This window comes from Poecilia formosa, unplaced genomic scaffold (assembly GCF_000485575.1).
Source record: "Poecilia formosa unplaced genomic scaffold, Poecilia_formosa-5.1.2 Scaffold268, whole genome shotgun sequence".
Lineage (NCBI taxonomy): Eukaryota > Metazoa > Chordata > Actinopteri > Cyprinodontiformes > Poeciliidae > Poecilia > Poecilia formosa.
The window spans coordinates 21924-34886 of record NW_006800207.1 but is presented as its reverse complement, the minus strand read 5'-3'; the positions used below and the strand labels follow the sequence as shown (position 1 = coordinate 34886).

General features: G+C 38.6%; 1 protein-coding gene across 1 annotated transcript; it reads right to left on the bottom strand.

The window, feature by feature from the left end:
• Positions 1–2373: 2373 nt before the first annotated feature.
• On the bottom strand, positions 2374–6213 carry tshz2 (teashirt zinc finger homeobox 2). Its single transcript, XM_016681076.1, has one exon. It carries the CDS (start codon positions 6183–6185, stop codon positions 3111–3113), a length of 3075 nt encoding a protein of 1024 aa, XP_016536562.1. The 5' UTR covers positions 6186–6213; the 3' UTR covers positions 2374–3110.
• Positions 6214–12963: the final 6750 nt, after the last annotated feature.

The window sequence follows — 12963 nt, the reverse complement described above, 5'->3', positions numbered from 1 at the left end:
TTTATGCAATGTTTAATCTGAAGAAGGGAATGTGTTCACTTGAGGGGCAGATCAAACTACTATATTTGAAATAATTGCTTCAATAATTCACATAAATGCTGTTGTTTTACACCTGTACACTGTTTTGTGTCCAAACAGTAACATTTCTCATTTGAAAACATTTTGTGTCGAATCCTCTATGCATGATTGTTTATTTCTTAGTAAAATCAAACAAAAAATTAATGTTAATATGTTGTGTGCATCTCATTTTCAGTATCTGGTGCATAAGCGGGATTTTAAATCTAAATGAATAACCAGTAACAGCCACAGTTGTGATCCGCTCCTCGACCAAGCACTCTGCTGCAGCTTAAGAACAACGCCTGCTTCAATATAAAATAAGTTCCTCCTCTAAAACATAATGGCCCTACAGACAAATCAGAGATCCATCGGCAAAGAAAGGCACTAAATAATTTATAGCTTTAATCTGCTCACTGAGGTGTGTGGTCTTTGACAGTAATTATAAATGCAGGGAGAAATTATAGCTGAATACTTTAACTGCATTAGGAGTCATCTGATGAACAACGTGATTGCCTCCTCATTTCCAACAATAGGGGGCAAGTCGGTGTCACAGCATTCAAATCACCACAGAGCCCATGTGCTTTTCCCCATTTACCATCAAATGTCACTTGCCTGTTATAAAACAGAGATTTGATGGGTGGAGGTAATTGAGGACTTGATTGCTTGAAAAGAGATGAATTGCATAAAATGTTTATGAATTTAGGAGGCAATTATTTTTAATAGCTTTGAAATAATAGAGCTGGAGGAAATATGTTTAATTGTTATGATAGTATCTTGCAGCGGCCGCGGCGGTAGCTTTCACGGGGAAGCAATAAAGTCTGACAGGAGGATATATCTTTCAAGTGTATCTAAAAGTCATAAGGTGAAAAGAGGATTGTGCTGTGCTGTAGAGGATGGTGCTCTTTGTCTTATATGTTGGAAGTTCTCAGTGGATACAAAAGCTCGATGAGACAGATACTGTGAGCTTCAGGTTAATGCTTTTACTTAGTGATGGACTGAGCAATCAGTGAGCGACTGGAGAAAAAAAGTTCTGACCGGTGATCTTTATTAAATCTGTCAATATTTTAAATTTCCACAATTTCTGGTCCGAAGAACTCGTCAACAAACAGATCCACTTTGATTTTAAGAAAAAAATCTGAGAAAAGTTGGAGATACTTCCTGAACTGAAACTACAAACTGCAGAAAATTTGTATTTAATTATGTTTGTAATATATAATAACCTTATATGAAAATAATTTAATGAGAATATGGAGGCAGAATCTGAAAATCTGACTTATTTGTAGCCACATTATTTAGACTGTTGTGTTTCCCTTTGGTTTGAAACTGGCTTATTTTAAATATTTTTCTTTCATCATGAGAAATGCAGATGATAACTTAAGAGAAGTTTGCAAATATGAGCAAATGTTTCAGGCTTCTTCCTTTTTCAGATACTAAATCATTTATCCATCTGGATTTTGAGATGCTATATATTAGTTTTTTTAAGTGGTTTCTGTCATCATAACCATTAGGTATAATTTTTTTCCCTTAAATTAACTAAACAAATACATAAACAATAAATTTGTTGCAATACCCGCAAAAATATTTAGTACACAACAGAAATTATTTTTTTATAACATCGCCTTTTGTCAGGTGTCCATGAGGAATCCAAACCTCACTACCAACTAGTGTTGATCAGCTAGAGGCAAAGTTGAATTTGCACTTTAATGATTATTTTTATTTTCCTTTGAAAATACAACTAGATGGAAAAGAAAATGCAGGTACATCTCAATAAATTTTCCCATCATCAAAAGATTTATTTCATTGAATCAATTCAAAAGTTAGTTATATTTTTATATATATCCATTACAGAGTGAGAAATATTAAGTACACTTTTTTTTATATATAATTAAAGTATACAACTAATACCACTCCCCAACCACCAAAAAAAGAGAGAAGTTTCTCAGGAATCAAGAAGCATTTTATGAGTCTTGTTATGTTAATAAAAATAAAAGATGACTAAATCAACATGGAGGATAAATATGACTTTCACTTAATAAACTGAAATAAGTTTATGTTTTAATGACATTCCTTTTTAATCAGATACACGCAAGTTTGTTCTGTTCACTTTTGAAAAAAAGTTTAGTTTTTTTTTCCTCGTTTCTCTAAAAGTAACCAGTAGGACAATGCTATAAATTTAGATTTTTCTGTACTGTGTACACCTACAGTATGTTTTTATTACTGATCAAATCTATACAGAAACTTGCATGTCAGCTGAAACAATTTGTAAAAAAAATCCCAAAACAAATCCCATTCACAAAACACAAATACAAGCCATTATCAAATGTTAACTCTTTATTTGAATAAGTAAAAAAAGGTGCAGGTAATCACAGGTGTCATGTTGTTCTCATTGTTGCATGAAACTGACTTTTTATGTTTTCCTAAAATATATTTACATGTGAAATGTCCTTGCTTCCAAACAGTCTAATCATTTTAGAGAAATGTACATAATCCGTGTCTAAACTGGTGATTAAACATTTATTAAAGTGCTTTTTATCGTCTTCTATCATTGCAGCACGAAACATCTTTACATAGCGATATACTGTACAGTTCTGCATGTGTGTTATCATTTCTCAGGCTACCTGCTTCAAAAGCTGCACATCTGTGCAGATGTATTGTATCACAGAGGTTGTACAAGTAGTTCAATTAGCTCATTATTATTATCATTATTATTTTTTTTACTTTAAAATACAATTGAAACTTGACATATACAAATAAATAGTAGTCATAGCCAGGGCTATTGCATGCAAACATCAGCAATTATGTTTCTTCAAGCAGTAATACATTTCATTACTGGTGGTGCATTTGAGCTGGGTGCAAAAGTATCTCTTAGTGTTTCCTCACACAACGTCTAACCAGTGTGTCTCTGCTGAACTCCATGAGTTTTTTTTTCTTTTCTGAAAGTCATGTTGATGCACACTATACAACGCTAATTGAAAAATGGTTGAAATATCTGACCCGTGTAATAAAATGAAAAAGGAAGAAAAGGATAAAAGTTAGAATATCCATATAAAACATTACTCCTTGTCCATTTCCACATATTGTGAATGGTTATCAGGGGACTTGCTGTGAGTTTTACTCAAATGGAGCTTGACCGCATGATTGCTCGCAAATGTCCGACAGCAGAGCTTACATTTAAACTTTGAGTCAATGTCTTCCTCTGACACCAGAGAGTCGGTGGCTCTGATGCTGAGGGCCTTCAGCATTTCTGGCTCCTCCACCTTTGTCTGGTGCTCTACCGGCATTTTGCACATGTCTTTGATTTGGAAACCCAGATGGGATTCTAGATGGGAAATGAACGTGGTTGGCGACCTAAACTGGGAAGCACAGTCATTGCAGTAGAAGACCGGATGGCCAGTGTCCATATTCTTCAGGAACTTGGTTCCTCCTGTTTTCCTCAGCTGGTACTTTACATTCGCCAGCCAGTGGCTGATGGTGGTCATCGACAACCCAGTGAACTTGGAGATGTGCATCCGTTCCTGAGGGCCAAGATCTGAGAGCAAGTACTTCCCCTCAGACGTTTGGAAGAGGCTGGAGGCAAACTGAGCTTGCAGGATGAGAAGATGGCGAGGATTCCAGTTCGACTGCCTGCCCTTACGTTTGTGGACGGAGTACACCTCAGCAGACACGTCCTCAAAGCGTCTGACGTCCGACTCCAACTTCATGGTCGGAATCCTTGACGGTAAGGATGGTTTTGGTGTTGTGGCTTTTGGAAGAACCTTAACCATGTCAGCAATGTCAGACAGAGCGTATTTCTGTGGCATTGGTGTAGAAGGCCCCAGCAGCAAGGTGCTCGCCTTGCTGTGCTTAGATTTTGTCAGATCTATTGGTTGGTCATCATTAGCCATGAGGAAAGTCTTATCAGGTCTGTTTCTTATAGGACTTCCGAGCATTAAAGGCGGCTTCTCGTTGCCTCGGTTAAACTCAGCAAAAATTGACTGGGCGTGTGCCGATAGTTTATCTGCTCTTGAGTTATTGGGTTTATTTGCTTTGCCCAGATGATTGTTCAGAACTGACTGTAAAGCACTAAGAGGGTTTATGCCAAGCATATCTGGCGTGTCACTGAGAGGCTCTGATGTAGTGCTGCGTCCGTTGCTGGCAGCGGGGCTCGGCGTCTTGCCTCTGTCAGAGAAATCTGGGCTCAACTTCCCTTTGATCGCTTCACTTCCTTCATTCATGCAGTCTGCATCGAGCTTTGAAGAGGAAGAGGAGTCATCCTGACAATCGCTGTCATCATTCTCCAGCAGATCAAACTTAATATTCTGACTTTCTTTACCATCGCTAATGCCAACCTTTTCTTTTTTGATGTCCACGTTTTGATGCAGTCCCTGGGGAAGCTCAACTCCCAAAGCGCTGTGGTACAGTTTCCCCTTTGGGGCAATCGGCCTCAGCTTGTGGTTAAATGTCTGCTTTAGCTGTGCAGGGGGAGACGCAGAGAGAGGGGTGTTTTTGATGATGCCAGAGAGCTGATAGGCAGCATGGATGCTCGGGTAGGCACTCCAGCTTGGTGTCCCTGTCTGAGCTTTATTGATAGCGGAGGCCACTGTATTGGCTAAAGATTTTAGGATGTCCCCTCCTCCACCTGACTCTTGTTCAAGGTCTTCCTCACGAAGATAGGGGTACTTAAAGACTCCATTGCTCTCTTTTTGATCCTCATTCTCCTGCTTGTCATCTTTTGTTTCAGTTTCTTCCATTTTGTCTGATGTTCCTTCCCCCTGGCTATCCTTCTCATTGCTTCTAGGGGAGAGGTTTTTCGGCGACACCTTTTCTCCTTCAGTGTCGCTGGCTGCAGGCTCAGCTACGCCCTGGATCTTCTCCACAGCCAGTGGGTCAAGTGCTAGCTGTTTGCCCTTTTTAGATGCAGAGTTTGTGACTTTGATGAAGTGCCCAGTGACCATCATGTGCGTGGTGAGCTGCTGAAGTGTGTCATGAGAGCTCCCACACTCCATACATTTGAGAATTTGAGACTTGCATGTCTCAAACTGCCATGTGTAGCTGGCTCCATTCTGATATCCATAGCGATTGTTGTTGGCGTTTGAAAGGGTGGCGGTCCGCTGTGCCTCAGAGTAGCCAGATGCACCAGTGGTGGAGTCTGGAGAGCAGGGCCTTGTGGCTTCAAACACCCGTTTCTTCGCTGGCGGCAGCAGTTTGGGTGTAATCACTGGAATTGGCTCTTTTAAAGGCACTTTTTGGTAATGCTTAGTTTTAATCATATGCACACTTAGATCCTGCAGCGAGTCAAAAGAATGGCCGCAAAACATGCATTTTAAAACTTTCTGTGCATCCTCCTTCCCTTCCATGTCTTGCAAATTTCGCTTTCTAGATTTAGAGGATGAGGCTGAGGAGTTGCTCTGCTTGCTGTGGTTATTATCTTGGTAGTGTCCGGTCTTGTTCATGTGGACAGTGAGCTCCACCAGTGTGTCATATGCAGCGCTGCAGTCCTTACAGCGGAAGCGGCTGGCTCCTGTGAACACTGAGCCACAAGGTTTGGTGGTTTGCCTATAAAGGTGAACGGAACTGAACAGGTTGGGCTTGGATGCGGGTTTCGGTGAAAGCGTCTGCTGCAAGGTCTTGGAGAGCGCGTCCTGGTGCCAGTCAAACTCACTCTTGCTACTCCCATTGGTGCTGTCGCAGTTGGCTTTGCTGGTATTTTTGCCCATTTTTAAGTCTACACCGATTCCCGTCCAGTAGGAATCTGATAGAAAGTTTGCATAGGCTGCTCTCATTTTCTCCAAACTGCTGCCTGACTCCTCTTTGTGTTTCGAACCACGACTTTCTTCATCCCTCTGGCTCTCTGGTGGCGAAGACGTTTTAAAGTCTGAGAGTCTGTCGCTGCTGTCGCTGAGACGAGACTCCAGCTCCAACTCCTGATTGGAAAGCACGCTAATGGGGGAGTTCTGGTTGCTGAAGGTGTTGGTACTCTTGTTGTCCAACTCTCTGTCCTCGCATGCCTTGGGGCTGGTCTTCTCTGAGCATTCTTCTTCGGTTTGAGCTTCAATCTCACCATCCTCTTCTGGAATGGACTCCTGGAGAGGAGCATCTTCATCTGGTTCGTACACTGAAAAAAAGAAAATGACAAAGAAAATGTGCATTAAAATATGTTTCCCTCACAACATCTAATTTATGCTTAGATTTTTAGTGTGTGCAACAGCGCCCTATTTAGCTTTGAGTCCTTGGTTTTACATTTGATCATTATACTGCTGAAAGACATGGTTGTGACTCCATGATGCCACGCATTGCAATTAGGTTCAGAAGGGCAATTGGAAGAAAACAGGCCCACAGCATCAGTAGTCTCTACTATACAAAAAAGTGGCGCTTTCCACATGTTCATCCTTTTCTTTGTCAGTTTCATTTTACTGACGTTACCATTATTTTCTTAAAGGAGCATAGATAAAAACAGGTCCTCATTCAATGAAAGTCATGGATTACTATCTAGCAGTTCCCAAACTCTTTGATTTGTTGATAAAAAGACTAAAGTTTTATTTATTCTGTTTTATTTAATTACTACTTATAGTAATTGTTAGTAAGATGCCAAGAATTTTTAGAAAATATGTTTTTTTTTTAAATATGGGACGGTTTTCATACAGAACAATGTACTCAAATAAAAATATTTTTCTGAAATATTCAGAAATATTCAGAATATGAAATATGTTGTTTCTAGACTTTTTACACATCTTTATCACTGGCGGCAGTAAGCGTAGAGGTTGCTGAACATTTAAACATTCTGTGGAGTATCATGTAAGTAGCCATTGAAGACATTATGACGTTAGATGCTTTGTGCTTGGGGAAGCTAGGAGAGCATAGCTTAACATAATGCTTTTACTAACAGACTGCTGCTGCTGTAACAGCACCATTTGATTCACGACCCGTCATTGACTTAATGCTGTGTCCAAGGGTTTCCTGGCCTCAAGTTGAGATGTTTACAACAATCATTGGCTACTGAGTGACAAAAGGAAATTGATTCTTCTGGGGCCTGTTAAGTGTTATTGCAAATGACCTATTCCACTGTGATTATGGATGCCTCAAAACTGCAATGGAAATGCGAGCCTTCTGTTCTGGGAAACATCTCATCCTCCCTGAAGCTACGTGTGAGGAATGGATTTACACGAGCCGAGTTATTCTAATGTTCAGCATCAGTCCAGAAATAACCTAATAGGCCTGCATGAACAAAAGGGGAAAAACAGTACTTCATGTTCTGCTACAAATACAAGATCTTAATATTTTGTTGACAGTGAAAATTTTAATATGTTGTTGATGCGGAAAAGCTTGTTGAGAAGCTGATTCAGTTATCAGAGAGCATTGTACAAAATTTCCGAAGATAACTGGCAATCTGTCACGTCATTATTTTTTCCCTGACAGTCTCATAAAAAGCAATTACTTCTTTCATTATTCATATGTTTGTTCCCCCAACTCTTGGAGCACAAACATTATTGCTTCAATTAACAGATAATTAAACAACAGAATTTCTAATTGACACATTTCCCATCATCCAATTAATGGAGGCTCTGACTCAGCACCGCAGGAATTTCCTGCAGCTGCAGCGTTGGCTTCATATGGATTAAAACAACATTTTTCTCTCATTACATGTTTGGATTATTTGAAATTTAGCCACTGATAGCCTCTGTCAATGATATATCCCTGATAACGCTACACCGCAGTTCTGTAAAAATGTATGCACTCCCTTAAAAATATCTTCTTTTTCCTTTTTGCTGTGCTTAAAAGATCATTAAATGAATTTTAAAATCACACCAATATACCTCCACTACACATAAAAAGCAGTCCAAACACCGGCAAATAAACAGTCAACAATTCCATTTATTAATGGAAAAACTATCTAAAAACAGAATCAGAAGCCTAATAAGATCAAGAATTTCCAATGAGTGTTTTACCTGGCTGTGGAAAAAGCATGTTACATTTGTTTGTAGAACTTTTAATTCAGGTAAACTGAAATATTTTCAAGCATGTTTAAGATCATATTAGAGCATCTAACCTGTATTTAAATGCTATACCTTTATAAATTTATGAAAATAGTGGATAATGATTCTCACTTTGGCTCATGAGTCCCAAAGCCTCAGGAATGGTTGTATAACTCTTTCTAATTGAAATGCAAATGACTTTGCTTTAATTTTTTGTTGAGTATCTTTAGTTTGTGTTGCTTTTGGAAATTAGTTAGTCTCCTTCAAGTTGTTAGCCAAGTGCTATTTAAAGAATTTCTTGATTCTACTGGTAACAAGGCTTTGGTGAAGGTAGGGAAGATGATTCAAGACAGTTTAGTTAATGACAGTAAATTCATGATTTAACAAAAGGGCAATTACATTTCCACCTACATCCCAGCTGGTCTGGGTGAGAAATTTAGCATTTGTCTGAAAATCTATTGCCAATTGTAAACATAATGTGAGCAAGATTACAAATACAAAATATAATACAAAAATATAATAGTAAAACTAGTCTAATGTTCTGCAACAACTAAGTTTTGACAACAAAAAAATAAAGTTTTTTTTTAAATAGCAGTGCATCTCTTAATGACATCTGCCAATAAATGCAGTTTGTCAGGACTGTCGCACATCTTTTTAGATACTTTCCACCTCATGGCCATGCAGGAAAAACGGGCATTTTAGGAGAGGCATGGCAGATGTGCTGGGTGTTAAATATGAATAGGACATAACAGCCCTGTCCAGGCACTTATGCATTTCATGTGGTTAATATTTCTCAGCTGAATAGAAGACTGTCCGCAGAGGGGATGGCTGCAGCCGAGCACTCAGGCGTCCCGCACCGGGCAGCCATGGAACGTCTCCATCACTCTGAAAATAAGACTTTTTTCCCCCTGTATCAATATTTCACAAGTGCCTCAAGAGAAACCCTGGAGATGAACTGGTTGCCGGCTAATGGATGAAGATGGAGATGGGATTCGGACTTTCAAAAACAAACATGGGCCAACTGAGGCCCAGTGAACGAGAGCGTGTAAGCGCACACACACGCACGCACACGCACACACACACACACACACACACACACACACACACACACACACACTCATAAGCATAGATGCTCTGTGACCTTGCTCAACTGCAAAGGGTTGTTTTGATTGGCTGGATGAGATCAGGGATGGAACCCAAAACACCCTTGATGCTAAGGGAGAGAGTTGTCAAGAGCACAGAGATATGTTTTATTTATAATCTTATATATAGTATTCACAGTGAAGGAGAACAGAAATGGCTGTGACAAGCTCCAGGTTGATGTCCTCCCTCTTCAAAGTTTGCCCTAAAAGTGAAAGACTGCTGGGAATGTTCACCAAAAGAGGGGAGGACATCCCGTACGCTGGTGGCTCTTTTCTTATGCCCATCTTCTGGATGAAAGACTTAGAAATACAGTACCTTGCAAAACTGTATAATACAAGTCTTTTTACATGCTGTAAAGTTAGAATTACCAATATGCTTGCATTTTATTGTTTTTTTGTGACATAAAAATTAAATGGAATGAAAATATTACGTGATTTTAGGGGGAAAAAATGCTTTGGAGAGAAACTGTGATTCATCTTAGGTCCCTGCTTTGACTAGGCCATTCTAACAAATTAAAAGTTTTGATCTACAACTTTCTGTTGTACATTCATGACTGGACTGTGCTCCTTTGTCTCTTGTGAAAAGTTTTATACAATCATTAACATGTTTTCTTCTAGGATTGTCCTGCATTTAACTACTTGACTCTGGTCTGCAACCCCATAGCATGATGCTGCCACTATTTGTTTTTCATGGTGTGGGTGATGTATTCAGAGTGATGTGGAGTGTTAGTTAGATGTGCAGTGTTTGATGATGTTTAGCAGTTTATGATTAATCAAATCAGAAACTGTATATTAGGTCTAAAATTATTCATACTCTTCCCAGATTTAGGCCAAAAGTAATCTTCCAATTTTACCAACTTTCGTCTTTTACTGGAAATAATGTTGACATTTTTGCAGAGGGAGGTAAATATTAGGGTTGTGGCAGAGAAAATGTGCAAAATTAATGGAAGGGTTTGACTGTTGTAACAAAAAATAGAGATAAAAAAAGATGCACAATTTGCTTCTTGTTCCCAATTACTCCTTTTTTGAAGATGTTTTAAACAAAGTCAGCATTTCTATTATTGAGTGATACCACATAAATATGGCAAACAAAAATTTAATAGAACACATTTTGTGATTTATATTTTCCTTGGAGGTGTGCAGTTTCAATCAGTACCTCTAGGAATCCACATTTACAGGCTCTGATCATTTACTGTACCAAATTTCATGCCAAAAAATTAAGCATAGGCATTTTGGAAAGGTATTGGTTGATAAAAGTCCAGAAAAACCTTCCAAATGTGTTGTTTTGGCACATTTTGGCACCATGTGTGCAATTACACATTTCTTTGTTCCTTGGTCTTCATGAAACTGTTCATTAATGTTCTTCAACAAATCTCTCATGTAAAACGCCTCACATAAAATGGCAGTTAGTTACATCACAGGTACAAGTTTGTAGTTGTAACAAAATGTGCAAATTGGAGGGCTGGGCATTTATTGTATTGTTTATCAGTTATCGTTTTAAGTTTCTCATCATGATAAGAGTTTTGATTCATCATCGTCACAATAAATTCTAATTAATAACATTTAAATCCCCCCAAAATGTTCTTATTGTCAGGATTGATAGTTTTACTATTTTTGTCAATAAAATAATTCATAAATATCAATAAATTTGAAAGTACAAATTTATTGTACTTTCACCAGTCACACTTCTTCATGTGACTGGTGCCTTAAAGAAGCATGTTACAAATGGGTGTCGTTTTCAAGCTTTATTTAAGTTTGTGGTTCAATAATTGCTGTAACACACAGTCACAGTCGTACATTTACCTAAAAAATCTTTGTATCATCATTTTTATCATTATCACAATGGTACCGCCACATATCATGATAGAACTTTAAGTCCATATTGCCCACCCCTAGCAAATATATTTGCAGAGGACTGTAAAAGCCAAAGTAAAGCAAATTAAAAGTGCAATATACAAAAGAAAGGTTTTCGTTTCCTGGCTAGTCACATGAACTTTTATTGATATTAATATGTATGTTTGTCCTATTCTTGGTATGTGAGAGTGGAATTGACAGAGATTAACAGCTGCCCTTCCTGCTGTCCTGTGCCTTTCTATCAGATGCCCTAAGCAGCAGACATCCAGAGGCACCAATTAACCTTCTGGAAGGGATTGCTCCGAGAAAGCCGCATGCCTGACTCTGCTTCCCGCTCTGTTTCTAACAGTGCTTTGCCAGCGTTTGATCTACTACGGCGCTGCAGCAAGTCCCAGTTGCACTGCTCAAAAACAAGAGAGCAGACTCAAAGACAGTGACAAAGATCACCAACCTAAGATCATTGCTGAATATAGCGAGGAAACAACCAATGAGGCTCACAAAGCAGCATTGATCAAAGAATTCATGCACAATCTGATAAAATAAAAGTCAACAGCCGGTATTTTTATATTTCTGCCAAAAATAAAGAGAAGGAAATGCCTGCTTTGAAAACAAAGCCAAGTAAGACAACTCCTCGCCTGACCGGCCATAGAAAACAAGAAGCTGGCATGCTTGCCTGAGATTTAGCATGTCATAAACTGCTGTAAAGCCTCCAATCTGTGTCACGACAAATTTATATCTTCAGACAGAGATATGCAAAGGTCAAAAAACCTGAAGTGTCGATCGTAAATCAGGCGGCTGAAGTGTTTATAACCTTTATCCGTTAGAACAGACTCTTGGCATGGAGAGGCCTGGATTTACAGAAGCAGCGGCCTGATTCTGGGCCAAAAGACTTTTTCTCTACATCCAGAGAGACCAGCTAGCCGCATAAAAATTACAGATTCATGACTGCATTTCCAACTGGACTGGTGCTAAAAGGCTTACATGACAACATATTTATACCTCAAGTGTAAAGCATTAGTATCTTCATAGAATACAATCTCCTATCCTTTCCAGTGAGAGTATTTGAAGGGTTTCTAGTGTACAGCTCCCTCGACACTTATTGGTACTCCACGGCAGAGATGCATACAAAGCTTCCAATAAATTTTGTAATCTTTAATTACAGAAACTAAAACTCACACTGAAAAAAAAAAGAAATAAAATGTGACCTTTGATTTGAGTACATTCATATGCATTGGGGATCTATTTTTCTATAAAAATCATCACCTATTGGCATTTCTATATTTAACACATTGACTCCCTTATCAATAGACCTGTTTTTATAATATTTCACAATATTGGAGCAAAATGGACAGATGGATCTTTGACTATTATTCTTTGTAAAATCTCTAATGGCTGCCAAGAGTTCTGGGTCCTACCCACTTCTCTTCAGCTCATGCCACAAGTGTTCTGCTGGACTTAGGTCTAGCCTTGGAAAGGCTATGAAGGAATGCCAAATCTGTGTCTGATAAAATATTTCTGTTAATCTGGCCATGTGGTTTGGATTATCAACCTACTGAAAGAAGTAAAATAGATCTATTCTCAGTTTTCAGACAGATGAAGGTGCTATTCACTCTACCAAGATTCCCACAGCCGTTGGTATAGAAACGAGCCACATTACAGTTCCTCTAACATGATTAATACTGAACGTTTTGCTTTCCATCAGGTTTACTCTGCGTTTTTTGTTCCTTTGAAGCCCAGTCATCATCCTACACTAAAAAAATTGAAATCCCAGTTGAATTTGGTAAACTATACATTTACATTTGTAATGGTAGGACACAAAAGGATTTTTCCCAGGATGCATCCCAAGCAACCATTTGGCAGCGATATAACATCTAATAGTTGTTATTAAGCAATGCTGTCGTTATCATTCTGCTCACTCTGTAGTGAGAAGATAAACTTATAATAATTTATTTTTTTAA